At 41.2% G+C, this 26,486-nt stretch overlaps 3 protein-coding genes across 3 annotated transcripts; 1 reads left to right on the forward strand and 2 right to left on the reverse strand.

Annotated features, from left to right (window-relative positions):
- Window positions 1-1,875: 1,875 nt before the first annotated feature.
- Window positions 1,876-7,525, reverse strand: LOC134648233 (uncharacterized). Its single transcript, XM_063502719.1, has 5 exons — window positions 7,394-7,525; window positions 4,188-6,914; window positions 3,862-4,097; window positions 3,258-3,778; window positions 1,876-2,211 (listed from the first exon to the last, which is right to left on the reverse strand). The coding sequence occupies exons 2-5, from the start codon at window positions 6,905-6,907 to the stop codon at window positions 1,876-1,878; spliced, it is 3,813 nt and encodes a 1,270-aa protein (XP_063358789.1). The 5' UTR covers window positions 6,908-6,914; window positions 7,394-7,525.
- A 2,696-nt stretch (window positions 7,526-10,221) lies between these two features.
- Window positions 10,222-13,257, reverse strand: LOC134648445 (ATP synthase mitochondrial F1 complex assembly factor 2). Its single transcript, XM_063502966.1, has 6 exons — window positions 13,125-13,257; window positions 12,547-12,740; window positions 12,160-12,270; window positions 11,412-11,592; window positions 10,901-11,016; window positions 10,222-10,373 (listed from the first exon to the last, which is right to left on the reverse strand). The coding sequence occupies exons 1-6, from the start codon at window positions 13,201-13,203 to the stop codon at window positions 10,227-10,229; spliced, it is 828 nt and encodes a 275-aa protein (XP_063359036.1). The 5' UTR covers window positions 13,204-13,257; the 3' UTR covers window positions 10,222-10,226.
- Window positions 13,258-14,585: 1,328 nt separating this feature from the next.
- LOC134648234 (uncharacterized) lies at window positions 14,586-25,141 on the forward strand. The gene is made up of 4 exons (XM_063502720.1): window positions 14,586-14,705; window positions 21,012-22,244; window positions 22,961-23,691; window positions 24,769-25,141. Exons 2-4 carry the CDS (start codon window positions 21,020-21,022, stop codon window positions 25,069-25,071), a joined length of 2,259 nt encoding a protein of 752 aa, XP_063358790.1. The 5' UTR covers window positions 14,586-14,705; window positions 21,012-21,019; the 3' UTR covers window positions 25,072-25,141.
- Window positions 25,142-26,486: the final 1,345 nt, after the last annotated feature.

The following is a 26,486-nucleotide window of genomic DNA, read 5'->3' on the forward strand; positions in this document are numbered from 1 at the left end:
ATTTTAACTCGTTGACAGTATCAATCGACCAGCTACCTCAACAGAATTGCGTACCTTTAAACGCAGGTGCATTTAATGCTCTTTTTTAATATATTATTTTATTATAATGATTAATGACTTTCGTTAGGTAAGTGCAACGCTATGTGATTTTTATAAACAGATTTTTATTAGATATTTAAGTGTTAGCCATATTAGATATATTGCCTAACTAATTGATGTTTAATTTTTTAATGAATGAATATTGTTATAGAAATAAATAAGCATTGTATGTAAGACGGAATTTTATTTAAAAAATCGCTTTTGAGAAAAAAAAACATTTAGCCATCTGTCCGACTGGCGGCCAAAAAGATAGTCGACCTCAAGTTCTTTCACGCACAAAAAACAACGTACGTGTAGATATATATAGATTCCATGTTGATGTGATTACCAAAATATGAAAATACAATCATGTTCGGAAAGAAATCAAATTATTTTCTTTTGTTCTTATGGTTCCTCTACACGTTGGCCCAATCTAGTGGTCCAATATGATGGGCCAACGTGTAGAGAGGGTAGTGGTGTCGGTTGGCTTATGGCGCGGCGAATGGCGATGGGATGGCCGCGGTGTCGGTTTTTCGGCACACATCAAAGGGAGTGGGCCAGCGATGGCGGTACGCATCTACACGTGGCCCAATCCACAGTGCGCGCTCGTCGAGTGTGGACGTTTGCGCTCAGTATCAATTTACGGTTATTTTTATTAAAAATGACGAGTACGTGGCCTCGTTATGGAAGTAATGAAGGAATAGGAAATTAACGCAGACAGTACATTTACAATTTAAATAAATAAATATAACAATACATACTAATAGTTAAATAAATGAATATTAGATACATATCGAACTACACATAGTAAGTACCTACACTGCACAATTTGCACAGCTATGTTGGTAAGCTAGTAACAAAATTATAATATGATCTAAAATAATTTAAGCAAATTGTATGGTCTGCCGGATGCATGTTGACAGATGGGCCAAAATAGCCACTAGCTGGCATCCCCAGTGTAGTCGAGGCAGAGGCAGACCGAGAAAGAGATGGCGGGACGACTTGGATGCATTCCAGCGGGATTGGCGGGATCTTGCTCAGAACAGGGAGGATTGGAAAAGGAGAGGGGAGGCCTTTGCCCAGCAGTGGGACACACACATAGGCTAATAAAAAAAATTGTATGGTAACATGAAATTAAAAAAGATATTTAATTTATTTAATCCTTTAAAAAAATCTAACATTCATTTTTTTTCGGGAAGTAGGTAGGTATGTATCATCAAAAAACTCCTGCAGCTTTTACGCCATTTTTTTTAATTACTTGAAGAAAATATTGGTACGTGGCGTATAGATAAATTGCTGCAACGGCTAATGCTTCCACGTCCATCTTGGAAACCGGTCCGATCACAACTGAATGTCGCCATCGTGTAGTTGCGTTCCAACCATCGCATGGCCAACTCATTGGCCCAGCGGTGGCCCATCGTGTAGAGGAGCCATTAAGTACCACTGGAGAGCTTTGTCACTTTTTAGAGTTCCGTACCCAAAGGGTATAAACGGGACCCTATTACAGTTGGGTTCCCATACAATGTGATTTTTTTGCATAATGGTACGGAACCCTTCGTGCGCGAGTCCGTCTCGCACTTGGCCGGTTTTTCTACATATTACATTATATGTATTTTCTGTATATGAGCCATATAACATAATATGACATCTAATTTAGTTTATAATTTATACGAAACTCGTGACGAAATGTGACTACAGGAGAGAAAAACGTAATTTAGAATAATAATATTTTTATTACAGATAAATTGACAATGATATTCAGAAATGATACGTAAACATGAATAAGTATTAGATTAGTTAATGACAATAGCCACAGGAAGGATGGCACCGCTTGCCGTCGACGCCGCACCGGCAGCCGCCGCTCGTGTCGCCGCGGCCGCCCGGGCCCCAGCGCGGGCCGCGCGTCACCCAGCAGATCTCCGTCTTGCAGGCCGAACATTTGATCCAATCGCAACCCCATTTCTTCGTTATAATTGCACTGCACTCCGGACACTCGAGAGCTTCCCCGCGCGATATCAGAGTGTCGAGGAATGCCCTGGTTCCTTCGTCGGTTTCTGCAGGGGCCCGGTTGGTCGCTTCGGCGGCTTGCTGCTTTGCGCGATACTGTTCACACGAGTCCCCCTCGTGAATGGCCTGGAAATAAGGAAAAAATAATGTGAGCACACTCACAGTTGTTAACTGTTTCAGTTTATGAAAATTTTCGGGTAAAATCATTAATATTGTACCTACCTACATAACCTATACTACTGAAACTACATGTTTTTAATTTAAATACGAAGATCCAGTAGTAAGCACCTCCGTTAATCTGTTATTATCGATCTCGATCGATATTGAACTTCAATAATGCCTGTTAAAATTTAATAACTGTATTTTATTATGGCAGGCCTATGGAACTCTCCGCGCGAGCTCGGATTTATACCTACGAATCCGTTCCCGTTCACGGTAGAAAAGCTAGCCAGTTGGTTGCCAAGCACGCTCACGCACGCACGTCGCGTCGCCGCGCGCTCGAATATGCCAAAAGTATGCGAGAAGAGAAATGTCTTCATCACGAATAAAATAACACAGCTTGTAGTGTGGATGGATGCAGAAACAACAAAACGAATAAAAAAATTGTTTCTGCTCTTCTGATAGATAGGAAAAGTAAGTAGACATTCTCAATATAAGTACTTACTCGTATACCAATTGTTATTATTTTTACGATAGTTGCAAGCTACGTAAGTAGGTGGTATTCATTCATTGCGCGATTTATAAAACAGCGTAAACACTGCGGTTACTGCAGGGAGATATGACCTTTTAAAATGTTTCGCTGTCACTCGTCAGAATAAAACGCATACTTATTGCAACTTATCTTGCTCATAGTTATTTTAGGTAATGCTTTTATAATGGCAAGTTTAATGCTATTTTTACAATTAAAACTTATATTTGTACCTACCTAAGAATTCTATAGAATCTATAGTTTAAGTAGGTATTTATTTGCAAAATCATTTCTAAGCGTCGGCAACCCTAGCGTTGTGCCGGTGCGCGCAGTGCGGGGAGCGGTGCGTTGAAGGTCACTCCATTGTATTTTTGTGTAGGTATTAAAACGGTAGGTATTTGAGTTTTCTTTGAGAGATAAGTATCTGTTCGTAAAAACTATTATATAATCTGTGATTATGGTTTGTTAAAACAGTTACTTATACCTGACATGAAACGCAGTTTGTCCGCTTGCAAACAGGGCAGGGGAACCTCGTAACGCCCGGCTCACACAGCGCCCACCCCTGGCAGTCGGCGGTTCGACAGTGGAATGCGTTTCGAGTGCCGCTCTCCGCGGCAGCCAGTCCTCTCGCCAACCACCGTTCATATTCCTCCGGAGATACGAGAGCGCGAATTTCCCGTTCCTGCAGAAACCCAAGGCAGCCCATGGCAGGACATGAAACTGCAGGTTCCTCGGAGTGCTTCACGACGTCTGAGAGACACTCCATGCAGAACGTGTGCACGCATTCTCGTAGAACCGCGCCTTCGCCAGGTTGGTAATTCTCCATACAAACTCCACACTCGAACACTTCAGCATTGGGAACAACAGCGCGTCGCTCCAGAAGGACTAATTCGGCGTATACATCAGTTGCCTTGTTTTCTCCATTTGGTTGGTCTACGTTCTGATTCTTATCCTCTGTTTTATTATTGGAAGATCCCGGGCGCAAAGCAGTTGGCTTATTTGTATCTGCAAGGGAAAAGTAAAATCCTTGAAAATCAACCGAGGAAGTTATGAAAACATGGCAAAATAATCTAATTGTATTTGCTAACCTGGCTCCACCAAGCAGAGATAAAAGGGCGCATCAAAGTTCGGGCCAGCCAGCGTGTTGAGGGGCGTGTTGTCGTCCGTGCAGAGAGTCCTTCCCACGATCCACCGTTGTAAGTGGGCCGCCAGACCGAATGACGCGTTCGCTTGACGCCGCAAATCGCCCATTACGGATACCCGGGGCATATTCATCTTTATAGGCCCCCTAGCCGCTTCTCTATCTTCAATCCATACTTCTATCCTGATTAATGAAATAAGAGTATCTACTATATTTAATTATCTAGGTACCTTATCATTACAGGATTGCAAAAGCAGGTATAAAATAACTTACGAAACGTTATCATTTCCGGCTGCATCGTTTTTATTAGACGTTGAGGCTTCGTTTATTTTTTGGCGTTCGTTATTGACTGGTTTATTTTTCTTTTCCAATTCTCCAGATTTGGGCTGTATAGTGGCCGGTTTCTTTTCAATCGGAGTTTTACTTGGTGACGCTGCAACATTATTAGGTGACGTGGTATTTGATATCTTAGGACCATTTGTTTGTGTCGTGTCTTCCATCTGTGCCTTGTTAGAGACGATGTCATTGGTTTTCTTTACTGGATCACTTAGTGATGTAGATGGTGCACCAACAATTTGTGACGAGAATGACAATACAGAACAGGATAGTCTTAATTGAGCTAGCTTTGCAGCGGCATCCGCAGCCGCTCTTTCGTCTCCTTTAGCGATGGATTGTTCAAGTTGGTTGATTAAATCTCTTCTTCTTGAATGAAGATCAAAAGGAATAACTTTCAAAGCCGGATTATGTTGACGACTATCTGATATTCGTGGATTATCCCTTATTTCACCGGTTACTTTGCATGGCGCATTTTGAAAGTGTGATTTCTGCTGCTGATTACCGATAATACCGATATTGTCTGTGTTCATTTGTTTACCATCTACAGATGGGCCAGGAGCTGAAGAAACTGTACTTGTGTGGGGTCCAGATGAAGAGATTCCAAAAGAAGCTGACTTTGTGGGAAGTTTTGGTGACACATTATTTCTTTCTGCATCAGCTTTTAAATTGTTGTGGTCTTTTATGATTGTTGTGTGTCGTTTAGACTTCGCATCAATATCAAAAACTCCATTCGAAGAAGTTTGCGTTGTACTGGTTGCTTTTAGTGGTTTTTGTGTTGTTTGCTCTTGAGATGCTGTTGCAGCTTTTAGCGCTGAAGTTGACGTTTTCGCAGTGTTTACATCCCTTAGACGTTGGTCTGGTAAATGCTGATTTAAGATTGTATCTGCTGCTAACTTAGGAGCAACTAAGGCTTTTGCTTCGTGTGCTGTTGTTGTTGTTTGGTTACTAGATCTTTGAACCTGGGTTCCAGATTGTAAGTCGTATGGTTTTGTTTGTAATTGTTTTTCAATTATTGGACTTGAATTTAGTAATGAGGATAATTTTAATGGTACGTTCGAAGGGGCACTGCCAGATGTGGAAGAATCACTGTTAATCTTACATTTACTTTCAGGAATAATCAAGTTTTTTGTGATTGAATGTGAACTAGTAATAATATTTTTCTTGTCGGAGGCAGTAGGCGAATTCATACTTAAGTTGCCTTGCTTGGATTCCGGAATTTTAAAATATTCTAATTTTACTATATCCCTGGAAGGTACATGTTGTAACACTATTGGTTGTGTCACTACAGCTGTTTCCGTGGCTGATGTCGGTGTGCTGTTGGTAACGACCTTTACTTCGTTAGTTCTACTGCCTGCTTTGATATTTACTGATTTACTGTCGGCATTCTGTATTACTTTTTCTTCTTCGTATATTTTGGTGCCTATTCTAAGAGTGGGAGCCTCTACAACAGGGGACTTGCTAATTTCTTTTTCTTGGGTATCATGATTATTATTTTTATTGTCATTTACCTCGTGCTTGGGTCTCTTAGGTAAGGAGTCCTTAATCTCTTTAAGCATTTCTTTTAACTTTTGTTTTTCTTCGACTACGTTTACGCCACTCGTCGAGGCTACATTTGCCAATTCTGTTTGTGTATAGTGATTAGAAGCTCTATTCGCTAAACGACGATCACTGTAATTTTTGTTTAATTGCATTTTCTGTTCGGTTATGCAATATCCACAAGTTACGACAGAATCATTATATTTTCGAAGACACCTCGTGCAGAACCACATATCCCCTCTGGACGGGGTCACCAGTTCTCTGGAGGTCCCCGCGGCCTTCTCATTACTTCGATCTATAGCTTTTAATTTACACGATTCTATTATTTCAGCAGCCTGCTTGTCCAGCTCACTTATACTGGGCAGGATCCTTTCAGGAACGGGGTCGACGGCCGAATTCCTCTTTCTGCCCTCAAAAATCTGTTTAAAGAAACTCTTTTCCGTTCGCGGTTTAGAATCTTTAATTTCTTTCTTAATATATTTTTCCGGTTCGCAATCCATGCTTTCGGTTCTCCGCAAAGCGGGATCGACTAGATCCGTTCGGACTAGAAACGGTTCCTCGGGTATCGGAACGTTCCCGCCGAGCTCGCCGAGCGGCCGTCTCGGAGGCTGCGGCGCGGGCCGCTTGCGGGAGCGGCCGAGCGAGGCGGCGCGGGCGGGCGGCGCCGGCGCGCGTCGCTTGCCGGGCACGTGCGCCGCGCGCCGCTGCAGGCACAAGCTCGCGGCTCGGCGCTCCCTCTCCTCCCGGTCGGTCTCCGCAGCTTTACGCGCCGGGGGTAGGCTAAAGGCGTCGTAACCGTTCTCTCCTCTAAAGAGTCCGTACTTGCGGTGGAGAGTGAGATCGCGGTCGTGCTGCAGCCAGGAGTTCCTGTCGCGGAGGCGCCTCTTGTAGGAGTCGGTCGGGGGGCCGGGCGGACGCAGCAGCACGGGGGCGGCGGGGCGGCGGTAGCGGTCGGGCGCGAGGAAGGCGAAGCTGGCGACGGTGCGGTCGGAGCCGACGCTGGAGAGGCTGTCGCTGGAGGCGCCCGAGTCGTCGCGGCGCAGCCACGAGATGAGCGACCACAGCCCGCCCGACAGCGGCCGCGCGCGCCCGGCCTCCGCCTCCGATGCCGCGCCGCTCATCACACCGCTGAAAAACAATACGATACACATATTTTCAAATGACAATCGTGAAATTATTAATAAACAAATATGTAAAGTTAATCGATCTGTTTGAAATTAAATAATTTATAAGCATTAAGTACGAGTAGGTAGGTATATCTAGTAGAGGCATACTATTAATGAATAAGTATACGTATATCATGCATAGCATAGGTACTTATAACATATTATACAAAACATTGCATTGCATTGCATTGTTTTGCATACAAAACAAGAAATAAGTTAACGTATCCCCATATTCTGAGTTGTGATAAATTCCTGGCCTTCCGTTTAAATTATCTAATAATTCATTTTAAAATAGTTTTAATGAAATCAATATTTTAGGGAACATATTAGGAAGGTATAAGTACGTATTATTAACACAATAGAAATGCTATCATCAATAAGCAAGTGTTGAAATAATAACATGAGCGTTTTATTTTTGTAGCAGGAAGATATAACACTTACCGACGAGCCGAAGAATGATGCACGGATGTAAATAGGCAAACTTCGAAACTAGAACATATTAGCCCCGTTTTCACACATCGCGTCTAACCTTATAAAGGAAATGCTTGAAATTCACTTTATCACTTCCATCCCTTTAGTAGTTCCGTTTCGTTTGATATTTTGATTCAAAGTACGTAAGCTTCAAAGAGTAAAGTTTGTCACAAAGAGGTTGGAAAGCTCGTAGCTTTGAACAAAGCGTGGCGCGCGCGCTACCGCTGCACTGGCTCTCGCCGCCGCCCGCCCAGGGACGTTATTATACACGCTTAAAGAACGTAGCTAGTTAGGTGGCTTACGTTAACCACTATAAGCGCGCTCTTTGATTACGCATAACGACTACGGATGTCGCGATCGCAGTTAAACTGGTCCGCTGAGCCTGCGCGGCGGTAAGCGTCGATAGCACGCGGTCAGCTATATTTAGCGGAACTTCGCAAGTGTTTTTGCTATTTTCATTTCATTCTTCTGCGCCCCGACCTCACTTAAATTTGGCTTCCTGCCGATTTTTATTCGACGTAGGGGATAGTTTAAATAAAGCGGTCAAGCTACTGTTTAATACATGATTACGAGTTAGATTGGATTGAATTTTATTGCGATGAAACGATATGAAAACTTCTTTAGCGGCGCTGTGCACTTTTTGAGGTGGGGAAAAAATGTTAAACTCGTGACAGCGTAAGACGATCACGTGACCATAAGACGTAAGATGTCATTGAGTTTTCACTTCTGTCGGCACTCCCGGAGTGCAAGCCGTTGTTTTTTTTTTTAATCAACATGCGGCACATCATTAGATAGGTCTTTAAAAATAACATTAAGGTTGCTAACAAAGTTTTTTGATTAAGGAATACCTGCTTTTGGAAATAAATAATCGTTTCTACAGTAAAATCGCTTCTATTGTGTGCCCCCCCCCCCCCCTCTAACATTTGAACCGAACAAGCAAAAAACTTGATTTTTTCCTAGATAATACAGCTCACCTTTATTCATACTTTGCACTAAAATGGTTTTGAATATATTCGGTTAAGCCATTAAAGATTTATTAAAAAAAAACCGGCCAAGTGCGAGTCGGACTCGCGCACGGAGGGTTCCGCACCATCAACAAAAAATAGAGCAAAACAAGCAAAAAAACGGTCACCCATCCAAGTACTGACCCCGCCCGACGTTGCTTAACTTCGGTCAAAAATCACGTTTGTTGTATGGGAGCCCCACTTAAATCTTTATTTTATTCTGTTTTTAGTATTTGTTGTTATAGCGGCAACAGAAATACATCATCTGTGAAAATTTCAACTGTCTAGCTAATATCACGGTTCGTGAGATACAGCCTGGTGACAGACAGACGGACGGACAGCAGAGTCTTAGTAATAGGGTCCCGTTTTTACCCTTTGGGTACGGAACCCTAAAAACTGATCTTAATTAAAACGCCATAAGTGCCGCGAAGATACGCTCTTTTGCTTAAACCATCAGCCGCAAAAGTGCATGGCGACTTTATCAATGAATTCATTAATAATTTCTTCATGCGATTTCGCAGCTCACTGTACCCACCTACGGCTTTTTGTATCGTATGAATGAAAGTACGAAACCCTCCATTATGCGTGGTCCGACACGCACTTGGCCGATTTTTTACACATGTAGAAATTCATACCTCGAGTATTCAAGTGTCTCGAATGAAAGTAATCGAAAAATAAATTAATCTAGAAAAAATGCAATTGACAGAATCGAAACACGTAAAAAAATATATACTTAGATAGGTATCTCATAAAAAATCTATTCTCGGTTCATTAGTACATACATACACTGATTAACCGAATTTACGAACCCTAAAAAAGGTAACATTTGAATGACTAGTTTTATTTATTTAAACTATATTGTACAAACAATGAAAAATTTACAAATAGTCGAGTGTAGGGTCGGCTTAAATAATATAGATAACAAGATAAATTTGAGAACCCCCTCCCCTCCCTAAAAGTTTACATCAAAAATCTCGGTGGCTCCACTTCTTAAATCCATCCTTGGGTGCCAAAGGAAATCTCTTGCTCACGCAACGCCGTAGTTGACCTTTTTATGCTCTGAGCACACTCGACTAAAATGGCGGACTTAATGCCAAAAAGCAAGTTTTCGTGCGTATTGTTAAACACTAATTTTAAGAGTGTTTATTGGATATTTCATAAAATGTGGACATGTCGACAGCGCCGTTTTCTGATTGGTTATGATTTTGTAGGTCCTACTAAAAACCATAATTATGCTAACGAAAAAAAAATTAATACTAAAAACGGATTTCTTGACTCAAACAAGATTCGGACTCGCGTGCGTAAATGATTCTAATTTCGTTAATTGTTTACACGCATTATGGTGGAGGCGACTATGGACATACCCCCTGAAAATAAAATACGTATCTCAACGGTACCAACGTCACAAACGTAGTATAAATCATAAAAACAAGTATAAATCATAAGTAGGTAACAAGTATTTATATTTTTCACACATCTGTACACAACCCTTGGTCCAGGACCCAGGACAGGTCTGGCCTCATATTTACAGTACGAATACGGTATTACCTACTTACATAAAATAAACCAAGTTATATAGCTTTTTCACTAGAAATGATGTGCTAGAAACGAAACCTCTTATGAAACGGCAGCTAAGCAACCTATTTTGAAGAACAGTGCTTGACTTTGAGCATTTTGGTGGTGAGCGTGTGCGGCAGGCCAGGGCAGGGCAGGGCAGGGCAGGACAGGGCCGGGCAGGCCAGGGCAGGGCAGGGCAGGGCAGGGCAGGGCCGGGCAGGCCAGGGCAGGGCAGGGCAGGGCTAGGCGGTCTCCGGCGGCGCGGCCTTGGCGCGCGCGGAGTGCGCCTCGCCCGCGCCCGCGACCGCCAGCAGCGCGGCCGCCACGCGCGCCGTCAGCTCCGCTTGGCTCAGCTCGTGCGCCCAGGGAACTCGACCCCACCGAGACAGCTGCAAACGATACTACTTTTTATCGGACTGAGAAATGGATAAGAATAATGTCGAGTGTAGGGGTAAAGGTATGCCCCGCTTGTGATGTTTATTACTTTTATTAGCTTATACTTATGTCGGGAAACCGCTGCACAAACCACGGGTCAACCCTGATAACGTCATCTAATCCTAAGTGCTGCGCCAGCGCCGGCGCGCGGGCGGTGTCGTGGGACGGTTCCTATCGACCCTTGACACGCGTAGACGCGTTCAAGCCCGAATTTTGATATTGATTACCTAATTATAAAGATATTAGAGATTTGGCAATACGAGGATGTTGTATGTTGTTTATTGACTGTGCAATTAAACTGTCACAGTTGAATCTAGACTGTTTTATTATCTCAAGGAACCCAAAAAATGCATACTAATATAAGTACATAAGCTCTGCGAAATTAAGTTAAACCAAATTAAGTAAGCACCTGTTAAAAACTTCACCAATTTTTATTTCAATAATTTTCTGCTACTAGAATTTCTCGTAATGAAACACTGACCTGGTACTCTTCCTCGAGACGGCACAGCAACACTGCTTCTTTCGGCTCCAGGTGACGCTCCACGCACGCTATCATCAGTATGGGGGACTTCAGGGCTTCTACGCCGAAATTCATTGCTGCAACAATATTTTAACAATTCAACTCGATAGTTTCTATGAAATAACTTACTTAAAATATCTATAGGTACGTAATTTTAGTTCAAGGTTAGGAACCTAGGAAGTGATAAAACACAAGAAACAATTTTTGTCTTTCAATAAAATAAGGCTTTTAAAATCCGTTTATCTGCTAACTGTACAGTAATTTTAAATTCAAAGTATACAAACACTGTTTCTGCAAGTGGCTCTCAGAGGCTCTTTTACACAAAATTATAATAGTAGTTGCCAAAATTATAATGTTTTTTTTTTTCTAGTTAGTCTAATTACATAGATGTGTGTAATGTTTCATAAGAGGAAAATCTCCTCAGCCATGGCTTAGTCCTCATCATCATCAGCAAAAGTAAACAAAGATATACCATTAAGTGCAGGGAAGTCAAATGACAGGAAGTATCGTGCCAGCACTGCCCGGGTCTCCGTAGCCACAGGAGGGAGTGCCAAGTCCTTGGATGTCTCTTGGGTAACATTGAATCTCTTTTGGAACCATTCTAGTACTGGTGTCCATTTTTCTGCTTGCAGTGCTCTTAATTCCTCTTCTTCCTATAAAATTACATGAAAAGTATTTATTATAGTAGCTGGAAATCTATTGAAAATATTATAATTTAAGTATAGTAGTAATAGAGAGAGACAGTTGCAACTGACCAAATGCAATGGAAGCCGTTGGAGAAGGCCTATCAGGAGGAGGTCAGAAGACGCACAGATCGTCTGTTATGGAATAAAGGGCTATATAAATAAATAAAATAGAGAGACAGAGAGAGAACACTTAGGATTTTTTTGAAACAGATAGATTACATACTAAAATATTCACTTGGTAAGAATTTAAATTTAAAAATAGTGTACAAAATATTTTAAGTAGGTAAGTATGATTTAATGTACCAGTACTTGGCACTGCACTATTAGTTGGTATCTTCAATCTTGTTAATTTAAGTTGTTATTTAACCCATTCAGGGCTAGCATTGCACATTATTGTTTTGGCTCTACAAAGCATTTCCGCTACATACTGGAAACACATGTTACCAGCTACAACATAGCACTACGACTGTAGCTCAGCGGTGAATGTGCCAATCTTTTCTTTTTTAGTAAAAATTATACACAAAATGACTTTACCTCTGAATGAAATAGGAGTGTGTCTGTAGGTAGAAAGTCAAGTAAATAACTAGCAATGTCATGTGAAGCCAACTTCCCAGGGTTGTCTATGGCTGTATTGCACAAAGCTGTCTGAAATAAAGAACAAGAGTAATTATTTATGGCGTTTTTCATAAACACACTACAAGCCTCATTTTCACTTATGTAGTTGTAAGTAAGGGTTAAATATAAATTAACTAATTGAGGCTTGTAAAGTGTTATGATAGGAGGAGGAGACTCTCGATCTACATTCAAAAATCATTAATACTGTAGGATTAAGCTTTATCAATACAATTCCATAATTTTTAAGTTTATAAATAACTCAGTAAGTAGACTCATATGTATATCATAATGCAAAGCACTCTTTACCAGATGCATGGTGGGCTGTGTGATGTGTTCGACCTGCGCGTCCCACTCGGCGGCGACGGCGCGCGCCAGCGGCTCGCTGCTCACCGACAGCATGTGGCCGTTCGGCGTCTTCAACCGCCGGTGGTCCAGCGTCACCTCCCACTTACTGTCGCTCTGGACGATGCCAGTGTTGCGGTAAAACCTCTTGCGGGTCACTGTAATGTCGCATCATCACATAATTATACAATGTGTCATTTCAAATGATCATAGGTAGATAGAAATTCGACTATTTTTCAAACTGTGCAAATTCATTTTTAAATTATCTATTCACAGTTTAATCTAAATTGGATTATTAACGTCTTGAAAGAAATATAAAGCTGATGAGGCGTTGGAATCAGTTGCACGAACCCAACGCATCATCAAAATAAATAGTATTAAGTAGTTTTAGGTATTTATTCTTTTACATATTGTACACTAACATAGACATAGGTAGTTAAATTGTATATTTTGTACTAACACTATGGGTTATATGCCTGAAATAAACGATTTCAATTTCAATTTCAATAAAGTGTAAAAAATAAATGTTTAAAAATTATAACCATAATGTTGACGAGGGAAGAATTCGGTAAGTCGCGCTCTAATTAAACTAGAGAAAGACTTTGTTGTAAACGCCTGCATTTTCAAAATAACTTATTGATACTTTACGTGGAGAAATTCGTTTTGTAACACATTACATTTCATACGCGGTTTTTTTTCTTTCGTACCATACAGTGCAAGTGTAAATAGTGACGGAGTGTATGATGTGATAGCGATGGGCGAGTCGAGTTATCTGATTCGAATAATTCGAATCAGCCTACAGATGAGTTAATTCGAATCAAGACTATGGGCAATTCGAATCAACTCGACCAATAGCTAACTCGGCGAACAACTCGCCGAGCCGAGTCAACGCTATCACACTGCTACTAAGGCCATTCAAAAATAAACCTTAATACTGTAGCCCGAAGGCTCTTTTTACAACAACTGCCGCTCGATTCGCCGTCTCAACTCGAGTTGGTACTATGACCATTCAAAAATAAACCTTAATTCCGTGACCCGAAGGTTCATTTTACAACAACTGCCGCTTGATTCGCCATTCCAAGTATCCCAACTCGAGTTCACTGCTAGTATGGCCATTCAAAAATAAACCTTAATTCCGTGCCCTGAAGGTTCTTTTTACAACAACTGCCGCGTAACTCGCCGTCTCAACTCGCTCCGCGCCTGTGCCTGTGACCTTGTCGCGAACCACGCGAATCGTCGAGTCGAGTCAACTCGATTTTAAATTCGAATCAGCGGCCGAATCAATTCGAATGATTCGAATTGAAAAAAAGTGGACTCGTCACATCGCTATGATGTGACACTTGTTTGACGTTTGACAGTTACCTGACGTTTCTTATGAAACGTTCCATGTTATGAATTAAGCGTTGGCCGAAAGTGCGGACTTGAGTGTTGAATATAGTGGGTCAAAGAACTGTCTCATTTCAAACATAGACAGAGCGAATCATACTCTTTGTCTTACACTAGTACTAGCACCCAAAAGAAAAGGATGAGTATAGATTTTTTGTTCCTATTTACTGACAAATTGGTTTGACCAACTATATCTAGGCCGTTTACATTCGCGACTCGTGGCTCGGCTTCATTTGCTCGGATTGCGGCTCGTCGCTTGGCTCGCCTCGAGCGCGTAAAGCCCCCCATTCACACTCCTACCTTGTAGTCCGCCTCGTTGGGTAGAATTGTGTATGGGGGTTGCGGACTACGAGCCATCCTACAAACGGCTAAACGGTAGGACGGCTCGTAGTCCGCAACCCCCATACACAATCCTACCCAACGAGGCGGACTACAAGGTAGAAGTGTGAATGGGAGGCTTAAGCACGTCGAGCCCCCTCCTCACTCGTGCAAGTCGTGCACAATCTCGACACCTTCAATTTGGCACAATAGTCGCAACTTAAGTTTGTTCTTTGTAGAAAAAAAAGGTTGACAAATGACAGTTGAATGACATATTTTTTGTGTTTTCCGTTTTCCTATGTTTTGATGTTTTGAATTGTGTTACGTTTTTCATTTTGTTTGGTTTGGGTTGGGTCATTTTGAACCAATAATATGGGCATATATTTATTTCTCAGTCGTCGAATCCAGTGACCAGCAAAGTAAGTTCAGTTTAGGCAGATTGAAATTTATTCTTGCTTAAATAAATGTAAGTTAAGATTAGATTTATAAAAGTTACGTTTAACTTTTAGACTGTTTATCAGCATTTGACAATTTTATTTATGTGGGATTAAATTAATGACTCATGTTAACACTGAAACTTTAGCCTCTATTTTAACGCCGTGCAAAATCTTACATATCGACTACCTACACTGTTTCAGAATTTTCGAGACGAGCTAGCAAAGCACCTTCTCTTTTACACTTTTGAATGCAAACGACAGGATAGTTGTACATGCCGATGGCGGTTTACGGATTTTTTGATAATGTTTATTTTCATTATGTAGATAAGAAGAGATAAAAATCCCAGCTGCATGTTTTGTTTCTTTGTTGTCTTATTAATTGTTATTGTGTGCCACTGCCACAAAGAAGTAGTTTCCCAGGACAAATGCCAAGAGTGCTCGGACAAGACAAGCCAATTGCTGTTTTATCAATTTATATTAATTTGTATACCACACCACTATCCTCAAGGTCACCCAAAACCTCAAGGTCACCCAAAACCGAATTAGAGGTTAGAGGGCGACCAGCAAGCTGAAGCTGTGGAGCCGAGTATAGTGAGTGACCATTATTATATTAGGTGGTCATTGTCTGGTCCCAGGGGTTCCTTTATAAAATTAACAATAACAATATTTTTATTTATAATAAACGTTTAGCAGAAACGTTACAGTGAACCCCGCACTAGGCATGGCCTGTATCGCGGGGGTCATGATCATCACGAGTTACCAGAAATAAAATTTAGGTATAATTATACTAAACATAAGAATAGGAATTATTTAGGAAAGAGAGAGGAGTGTGTACTAAATTTTAACATTTATTGTTTTCTAGGAAAAAAAACCTTAATGTTTGACACTCGAGATTCACTACAAAAGTTTTTTATTACATTATAAATCCGATATTTTCTGTAGTGTGATTGGTTAAGCCATTTTTTAGATTCCTTCAAATCCAGTAAAACATATATTACGAGTCATTTTAATAAAAGACAGAGCTAGACCAAGCTAACTCTGCAGGGCAGTAATTTCACAACCACTTGAAGGCAATCTTTCTTAGTTATCATTGAAATTCCATATTTTTTTTAAATATTTACTAATGCATTTACCAACGCATTCTGACTAGCCGGGGAAGGCAACTAATGTGGAAGGAGAGGAAATGGATCGGAAGCGCTAAGAAGCTCTGTACCCACGGGCCCCGCGAGCTCTGCGAGGTGCTCCCCAGCTTGGACCGTTCGAATCAGTCCAAAGGCGCGCGGTATTGAACCTTTAAGTCTGAGGAGAGGCCTTTCCTCCTTGTGTGTGTTCTATCGCTTGTACAATGGGCTGTGCTCTGAGGAATTGTTTAACATGATGCCGACGACCGTTTTCCGCACCGCTCGCCATCGGCAGGGTATTCATCCTCATACCCTAGGACCTAAATGGACGCATACTGTGCGGTTTTAGCGGAATTTACTCCCGCGGACGCCCCGGCTGTGGAATGAGCTCCCTTCCGACGTTTTCCCAAGGGTCAAAAAACGAGTGTACAGGCAGGCGTGGCTCACTCCGCGATTTCGTCGCGTTGCTACAAGTACCTACAAGTACATGCGGCCCACACCAAATTTGGTGTCTAGCCATAGTAGTTGCCGCGCACCGCTAAGGCTGGCGTCCACTAGACTCGCCGATTCGATTCGCCTCGGCGAGTTTAGTGGACGCCAGCCTCTACGGAACGGACGTCTGCTCGCGCTTGCGCCACCTAGCGGTCATATTTGTCGTAATAGACGCGTTTTGTTAGAGAGAAGATTCATCCTACCTAGTACTATTATTTATTCTGTGGTACAGGTTTTTAAAAAGTCGGCAACGCACATGTAACACACCTGGGTTTGCCGGCGTCCATAGGCTACGGTGACTGCTGCCGGGCCGTATGCTCGTTTGCCACCGATGTGTTACTAAAAATTAGAGATGCCACGAATATTCGGCAACTATTCGGTATTCGGCCACTTTGCCGAATATTCGGTATTCGGCCGAATGTTGCCTACTATTCGGCCGAATACCGAATATCTGTTGCACCTACTTAAAAAGAAAAATTGCACAATAAAAATAACCAAAAACTTAGAATGTGTTCTTGGAAAGTTGTTAAATACGAAGACCCATTTTTGAGCATTTGTTGATTAAAAAACATTTTATTTTTATCATGAGTCTGTTTTTTTTTACTCTAATCTTAGCTAACGTCATCTAACGTTGAGCTTTGTTAGCGATCAGTTTTCATAATAATTGTGACTCAAAATGTTCGCATGTCATGCGGAATATTCGGTATTCGGCCGAGAGAGAGGCCGAATATTCTGTATTCGGCCAAAACCACTATTCGGGGCATCTCTACTAAAAATATTACAGTTCATATTTAGGGTTTTTAGAGTTCTAAGGAAGGGGGCGGCCATTAATTACTTGAGGGCTTCGGGGGGGGGGGGGGGGGGGTGGTTTGACAGACACTATTTACACTATAGGTACCTACGTAATTTTTTCGGGCCAAAAATAGTGTAAAAATTTGAGAGAATCAGAGGAACTGTCATATCTAAAGTGCATACTGCTTCTAGCCAAAGTGCTTTTGCCCGCCGTTTCGCCGACTTTGCACATCCCTATTTGTACAATGCTGTCTTAAAAAGGTGCGAAATCAAAGAAAAGTGTATTCGAGACGCAAAAACTTTGCTGAGGAAATGGCTACTCGACATTGAACAAAAAGAAGCTGAAAGCATCCTGAAAATCCTATCGTAGTTCAATCACACACACACACACAAATAATTAAATAAAATACTATGTGTAATGCAGGGGCGTATTTACCCTTGGGCCAAGGGGGCCATGGCCCGGGGCGGCAGGCCGCAGGGGGGCGGCGAAGCCGCCCCCTTGCGGCTTTTTCTGGGCGCCTTTTATAATCAAACTTAGCTACCTATATTTTTTATTATAAATTCCATACAATTTTTTTTTATTTGTTGGTGCTTCGGGTCAAATTGTTTCAAATGTCCTAAAGATCAATCGTACCGATTTTCATAGCTTTAACATCATTTGCAGCATTTTACTGAATTTCTCGGTGTACCGCCAGCGCTATCACACGTGTTCTGCTCTTGCTGTTGTTAAGAAGGCGTAGAAATAAAAAACAATTGAAAAGAAAAAATTAGGTGAACCCATATCTTCGTATAATGAATGAAGATGGAAATCATTTGAAAAGAAAATACGAGGCGTTGAAGATGACTGAAAATAAATTTTATAACTACTTTCGAATGTCTGTGCCGTGTTTTGAAGAACTTTTAAGCAAAATATCACCTCGACAACAGCAAGACCAGAACACGTGTGAAGGGATTCATGTCTGATCAAACACTGGTAGTCGATATTTTATTCTTTACTATGCAGCGCGGCATCGCACGCGGCGACGCACGCCGCTCGGCGGCACCGCGCGCGGCGCCGCGCACCGCTTTGAGGCGCCGCCGGGCGGCACCGCTAAATTTTGCGGTGCGGCGGGCGACGCCGCAGAGCGGTTTGCGGCGCCGCGCGGCGGCGGCGGCGTCGCACCGCTGACATGTGGCCGGGCCCTATCAGCGAAGAGCGCCTGAATAGCTTAGCTCTTCTTAATATAGAAGCTGAGCTGACAAACGTTTTAAATTACGACAGCGTCATTGATGATTTTGTCAACCAATTTGTACATAGGAAAACAATGTAAATTAGGGTGGAGCGAAATCCAAAATTCTTGAATATAGCAATGGAACCCCTCTAAAAGGATGTCTAATTTTTTATTATTTAAGGGAAAAAAAATAAAATTAAATATTGGTATATACTTTTAGCCCTCTACTGGCTCTACTATTCGATTATATTTAGCAATATATGTATATTTTTAATTAATTTAATTTATGCTTATTTTTTAAATAACAAGTTTTATTCATTAAATAACATCTTTTTGTTACAGATATACTCGATTCCTATACTTATTTTTGTTTATAACGTATATTTTTATGACACGGTAACACCACGTAAATCGAGGTTTTATGGAAAAGGCCCTTTAACCCGGATACTGTGCACAAATTGGAGTTTACAACTAATTACAGAACCATGAAAACTATTTTGAACGTGATAAGATAATAAAAATACTACTAGTAAAAGTAAGTATATGCCTAACATACGTGTGAACATGACACAAAAAGGGCGTAAGCGACGCCGAAGGGCAAAATTTGACGCTCATTTAAACATATAAATAACCCATTTTTTGCAGTAAAATGATACTTTTCGTAATTAATAACACCGTTACTTTGCCACAAGAACGTCTAAAAAAAATAACTTCTATTTTTTTTTACACTTTATCATTTTCCTTGTTTTGCATGAAATTGCTGTTTAATATGAAAGTTTGAAATTTTATTATTTCATAAATGTTGAAAAAGGCACAAAAATTTTGGTAATAACTTATTATACGCTTATTAAGTATTATATAATTTCAATAAAATGTACACATATTAGTGAAATAGTATACTTATACTTGGTCAACCAGATCTTGACAGTAGAAAAAGGCGGTAAATTTGAAATATGTAGGCGCGAAGGGATATCGTCCCATAGAACATTTGAATTTCGCGCCTTTTTTTACTGTCAAGATTTGGTTGACCAGCTATATTTAAATAATTGATGAAAATTTACCTTTATTAATTTCTTTAGCGGCTGGGTAGAGGGCTAAAAGTAGTGTTTATTTTGAAACTTGATATAATCACTATAATCTACATGACAAACTGCAACTTTTTGTACCGGTTCCACATTGATAATCAAATTTTTATTTCACACCCCAAAGGTACTTGTTGCAGGCTTTTTCCATTCATTCATTCATTTATTTATTTGCATAATCAGGTACATTACAATACACAGGTCTTATTCGTAAAGTAGATGACTTCCTAAAATAAAATACTTTATCGTCATTGATGAAGGGGGGCGGCAAATCAAAATGGCCCGGGGCGCCAAATTTGTAAATACGCCTCTGGTGTAATGCATGAACTTGCTTCCTAGTAAAATAATAATAATAGTAAATAATTGTTACTCTGTCAATTAAAAATGTACCTGCAACTTTTAATCTAATTAATTCTGAAATTACATCTTAAGCGAACTTGTTAATTATTTGCACTAGATAAATATAAGTTTAAAAATGTAATGTATAAACTGTAACTGTTCTATATAAATTTAATGTACCTAAACTACATATTTATAATAATGGCTCTGCGTAAACGTGGAGTCACGGGACAGGCTTAGCCTAATGTGAACCACAAAATTGATACATATGTAATTGCCTGATTTCAAAAATAAAATTTTACTTTACTTTATCATATATTACAGTTCCTTCAGGTAGTAGGGGCCGTCATTCGGCGCAAGGGGTACCTAAAATATAATGGCTCGCCGGTTTCTCACACACACATACACGTTTATCGGCTTTAACCCATTCTCTGCTCAACCCTTGAGTTAGAAAAGTGTGAAAGTCGAGTGTAAACACGAGGAAATCAATGTGTTGTGAAATCACAATTTTATTTTCTTAGTTTTAATTTTAATTTGTTCATGTTCGAGTACCGTGTTTAGGCAACGAAGCTTGCTGAGTTGCCTAAGTAAGGGACGAGATTGAAAAGCTTGGTTATATCACTATTGTATACAATACTTTTTCTACGCGCCAACAAAAATAATACTAAACTAGTAGAATCATACAGGTAAACAAACCAAAGTAGAGCAGCCGCGATACCTTCATACTCGTACGCGACCCCATAGATTAGTATATGTTATTACCGCGACCCGGCCGCCGCGCCCTGCTCCCCACGGCGGGTTGGTCAACGACACCTTCTCGTAACTCATGAGGCCCTGCTACTTGCTCCGCGCTAAATTCAATTTTTAGACAGTTTTTTTCTCGATTTTGGCCATCGTAGCCTATGGAGACTAACAAGCAACGCTAAGTGGTTTTGGTAGTCTATGGATGTTGCTATATTAAGGGTGTCACATGCGCGTTTCTGACTTATGAAGCAATTGTTTCTACTATACAACCTAAAATAATTCATTTGAGCTATATAGTTACATGTGATTGGTTAATTTCATTATAGTTGACTAAACCGTATCGTAGTGAATATTATAGTTGAGTGGGGAGCCCATACAATAAAAGTACCCAATTGCAGTTTGGTATACGAAATCTTAATTCAAAAATTACAGTCGACGAGTAGAAAAATTATATTATAGACCAATGAAGTCGTTTGAAAATGAAAGTTTAATTTTATTTTTGTCTAGGTAGCATTATGGCACAGGACACCATCGGTGATAAGGCCGAAGAGCTGCCACAAGCGCACGACGCCCAAGTTGAAGACTCGACTTCAGCAGTGGGGTACTCTAGGGCTTCGGACGATGCGATTAATAGATCAAACGAACAATGCCAACTATTGATGCAAACTCAAAACGCCCAGATGATTGAATTAATTCGTATGATAAATGAACCGCCGCCTAATGTTGGCAGAGAACCAGAGTCTACATTGTCCATCACATTGCCCGAATTTAATCCCGAAGAAGAGGGAGCAGACGCGGTGGCATGGTGCAAAGAGGTTGACATTTGCCTCGGTCAATACCCGCTTCAAAGCCGTGCCCTCATCATTGCACTGAGCAAATCATTAAAGGGCAGCGCATCATCCTGGCTATCCCAGGTGACATATGAGGGCATGACCTGGGGCGAATTTAAATTTAATTTTCTCGCGTGTTACGACTCCGAGAATACATGCGCCGCAACAATGATAAGTATCAACAACAGCCGCCCTAAGGAAGAAGAATCCTACGCAGCTTACGCCAGCCGCATGGTGAACTCATTTCTAACAAGATGGAAGGATTTAACACCAGAACAAATTGCAATTTCTTTTGTGCTAGCTCACATTTCCCGATTCGACAGCAGAGTACAGAGGATGGCTCATATGACGGATATAACGACACGCGAGAAACTTGTGCAGGAGTTGTCAGGGTTTTCTTATTTGAAACATAAACTACAACCAATTCCCGATGAAAATAATGATCTGACCCCGGAGAAACGAGTTAAACGAGTTCCTATTCAACGCCCTGCAAGAAAACGCAATAGTACGAAAACTAAGAAAGCTGCTGCAACGTCAAGTAAGCCTGTGGACATTGCGCCCGAGATCTGTTATGAATTACAACCAAATCCGGATGAAAATATACTTAAACTAAAACTAGTTAAAAGTACTATTTCTATTGAACGGCCGGCCAGGAAGCGTAAGAGCACGAAACCAAAGACAGCTACGGCAACGTCCAGTACGCCAATGGATGTGATGCCTGAGATTTGTTATCGCTGCGGGGAGGGAGGTCACAATGCCATTGAGTGCCCGAAGGCGAGTGCCAGTGCCAGCGCCCTCTCGAGGCTAGGACCCGGTAGCTCGGCCAGTGCACAGAGCCACGTGAATACCAGTATGCCAGACTGTGTGTGCTGTGGTCCACAACCTGCCGCGGGAACCCGACGTCAGCCAGGTGAGTCATTTTATCATTTTGTTTTAAACGCATTTGTGGTGAACTTTGTGTAATCAAGAGTTTTAGTAAAAGTGTTCACTGCAATACTTTTCCACATAGGGTGTTAAAGTTGTTAAAATAAAATAGGACTAGACTAGTTCTACTACCTGGCGGTCCAGCATAAGTTGCGTTCTCGCGCGCGAGTCCATACCTACTTGAAGTCGCTCTTGATGTATGGAGTCGCGCGCGAGAACGCAACTCATGCTAGACCGTCTGGTGTCGTATCGAGTTCATAAATATTATGTAAGTGTACAATTCTTCACCATAATTCCATTGCAATAATTTGAAAAAATATATACCTACATCTTTATGAACTCGACTGTACCCAGATATATTAATTTATGTTGTTATCAATTAGGTAGCTAGACTTGATCACGAGCCTACCTTCTACGTTCTACATCACAGGTATTCACAGTCTTTGCCTGGCGTAAGGTCAAACAAAGACACATTACCTATCTAGACACAACAATTGTTTTGTCAAAGCCTTGGATTACGTTTTCTCTCTTTAGTCACTGTAGTGTTTCATAAGCAATACTGCTGCTATTACTTTTAGTAGAAATAAATTACTTTTGCTTAAAATCAAATAGGTATCCGATAGATTTGTATCCGCTTCGGGAACCATACTCAGTTTTACGTAAAGTTTGATGGTATATTTTTATGTTTTTTTTTCTTTCTAGAATCAATCAGCCACACAGATTCGCTCGCGGGTACGTCCTCGGCAGCTTCAAATGGTACCATATATATAGAGATATTAGAGATTATAAGTGAAGACAAAAACTGTAATGTGAACCAATCAAACGGGGAAGATGTGATGCCCGCAGTTTCGCGTCTAGAATCGTCGTCAGTAGCTCCAAATAACACGACATATAAAGATACACAAGCAAATCCAGACTTAAACCAAATAAACGAGGAAATTAAGGCAACTGACAAGTATGTCGAAGACATAAATCAGAATGTAATCCAAGGAAATGTGGAAAATGGGGCAAGCGATGTGTATGCCGAGTTAGTCCTTTTAGAGCAGCACGCGCTGGTTTTAAATGCTGAAGAAATAGAGTGTGGAGTGTGTATGGACAATTATCAACCTGGTCAAGGGGCGGTTCTTAGAGAATGCGTTCACGCGTTTTGCAAGGAGTGCCTCTCAGACGTCGTGAAGCACTCCGAGGAGCCAGTAGTATCATGCCCCACCATGGGCTGCCTTGGGTTTCTGGAGGAGCGGGAAATCCGCGCACTCGTATCTCCAGAGGAATATGAGCGATGGCTGGCGAAAGGCCTGTCTGCGGCGGAGAGCGGCGCTCGAAACGCATTCCATTGTCGAACCGCCGACTGCCAGGGGTGGGCGATGTGCGATCCAGATGTTACAAGGTTTCTCTGCCCTGTTTGCGATGTTATAAACTGCGTTACATGTCAGGTATTTTAAACCTTTTAAATTATTCGTACCTATTGTTAACCATTTTATAGACAATGAATACTATCCATCAACCAAAGTAATTTTAAATGTATGAGGACTATGAGGTCATAATTCTATCACTCTCAATCTTATTCAGAGCTTCAAATTAGGTAGCTACATTCCGTAGGTAATCATTTAGATCTGTATTATTCAACCAAAGATAATTTGAAATAGAGGCGGATTGTCAAAGTAAATTATGTAGCCACTAGAGATGCAACGGATAGTTGTTTGGCCGGATACCGGATATCCGGCCTGGACACTGGCCGAATATCCGGTATCCGCCGGATATTCGGCCGGCGGAACTATACCTATATTTTGAGTTTTGCAGGTGCGCGTCGTGCAGGTTTCGACCTGTTTCCTAGTGAACGTTCGCGCGGACACATTTTTAGGATCGTAACGAGTTTTATCATGTCATTACGTAGTAATTTCGTTTATAGTTCCAAGTGCGCGCGCGTATTTTTGTGTAAACAAATAAGTGTATTGTGTGACATTGGTTACGTATTTATTTCTATCTACTGTGTCGTTAGCATTATGACCGTGACTGTTTTTTAGATTCCATTTTTTACCCCAAAATGTGTTAATTTTACTATCCGGTATCCGGCCGGATAGTAGGTCACTATCTGGTATCCGGCCGGATACTAAAAAACCGGCCGGATAGCCCGGATACCGGATAGTAACCGGATATCCGGTGCATCTCTAGTAGCCACAGTAAATTCACTGCCATCTTTTAACAAAAGATTAAAACTGTTAGAACGCCATTTGACTTTGACCCTTATTACTTAATTTAATTTATTAATTTGTTAAATATTGAAATTAACGCCATCTACCCGAGAGTAGGCCAAAGGTATGGACAATCTTTTCGAGCGATGGCGCCATAAACTTTTTTACCATGACAGTAACTTTCTATTCACTCTTATTCTTTTTGATCCAACATAGGTATACAAAATTAGTGGTTAGTAATTGAAAGATTTACCCTCTAGGTAAAGGTAGAACTGGACTACACTACAGCAAAGTAAGTAGTTCTTCATTTTCTTACAGGCGATTCACGAGAATGAAACTTGCGAAGAGTATCGCGCTAAGCAAAAATCTGACGAAAAGACCAAAACATACCTCGATAAGTTGCTGTCGCGCGGAGAAGCCATGCAGTGCCCAGAATGCAGTGTTATTATAACAAAGCTATTGGGGTGCGACTGGATCAAGTGTACGGCCTGCAAGACGGAGATCTGCTGGGCCACGCGCGGCCCGCGCTGGGGCCCGGGCGGCCGCGGCGACACGAGCGGCGGCTGCCGGTGTCGCGTCCAACGGAAGAAGTGCCATCCTTCTTGTCGTGATTGCCATTAGATTATTATAGTTTGACCAACCGTCGTGTTACTAGAAAGAAAGTGTGATAAGAGGGAGCGTAAAGCCTGCAGGTATAGGTACATCCGTTTAACCCTTAAATGCAGAGTGTAGAATGCACCCTACACAAGAAAAACTTCGAATTTTATTCATAATTATATAAAATCTATGTGTTTCTATATGTTATTTCTTTATCATTTTTGAAGACCTATCCATAGATACCCCACACGTATGGGTTTGATGAAAAAAAAATTTTTTTGAGTTTCAGTTCTAAGTATGGGGAACCCCCAAAATTTATTGTTTTTTTTTTCTATTTTTGTGTGAAAATCTTAATGCGGTTCACAGAATACATCTACTTACCAAGTTTCAACAGTGTTCTTATAGTTTCGGAAAAAAGTGGCTGTGACATACGGACGGACAGACAAGACAGACATGACGAATCCATACGGGTTCCGTTGTTTGCCATTTGGCTACGGAACCCTAAAAATTACATTCGTTTTAAGACGAACTGTCGGAAAAATTGTGAAAAATTCGAACATGATGATTTTTAGTATGTGATTTATGACGTTTTTTCGGGGTTGTAATAAATTTCTATTTTAAAACTACCTATCATATGTAGGTAAGTATGTAAGTAATGTAAGGTATATAATATAACAAATACCTAGTGTACCTTTCTCATGGTAGTAAGCAACGGTAGTACCTAAGACTTTTCATATACCTAGGTATCTTTATTACTGAAAATTGTATATTTACATACTTAAATATGATTTAGCCTGTGCAACTTCTAACACTGATTTCGCAGTGAAAATCGATGTTATAATTTTTTTACCATTTTTCCCATAATCAGCAAACAATTACGTAACACAAGGTACCTATATTAATTTCGGGCAAATCCCTATTTTAAACTAGTCGCTCTGTTCTTGGAGGATATAATCAAACGGAGACGCCATGTCTGTAATTTTCTGTACAAAACAGTCTGCCGATTTTTGCGGGGGAGGGGAACGTCAAATGTATGCGTAACGTAAAAATAGCCATGTCAGATAAACGTCAGTCCATACATTGTGTATGACCGTTGGCCGCCTATTTTCGACAGAGGGGAAAGCCTGTTAATGGCTACTCCGTTTAGTTGTATCCTCCAAGGCTCTATTAGATGTAGACATAGACTAGGAATCCTCTAGACTGAGTTTAGAGCAATTATTTCATGAAACCGATCCTGCCAAAAATACGGGGGTGCGGGGGGACGAGGTGAGCGAATCCCGTGCCGTGATTGGTCCGTTCAAAGACACGGACAAATCACGGCACGGGATTGACTCGAAGATGGAGTAAAACTACCGTATAAGTGGCAGAGGGGGTAGCGTTACTATGCTCAGTCTAGACGATGTCTTGTCTGTGAGTGACACTAAGTGACACTTGCACAG

This window comes from Cydia amplana, chromosome 5 (genome assembly GCF_948474715.1).
Source record: "Cydia amplana chromosome 5, ilCydAmpl1.1, whole genome shotgun sequence".
In the NCBI taxonomy this organism is placed as follows: Eukaryota; Metazoa; Arthropoda; class Insecta; order Lepidoptera; family Tortricidae; genus Cydia; species Cydia amplana.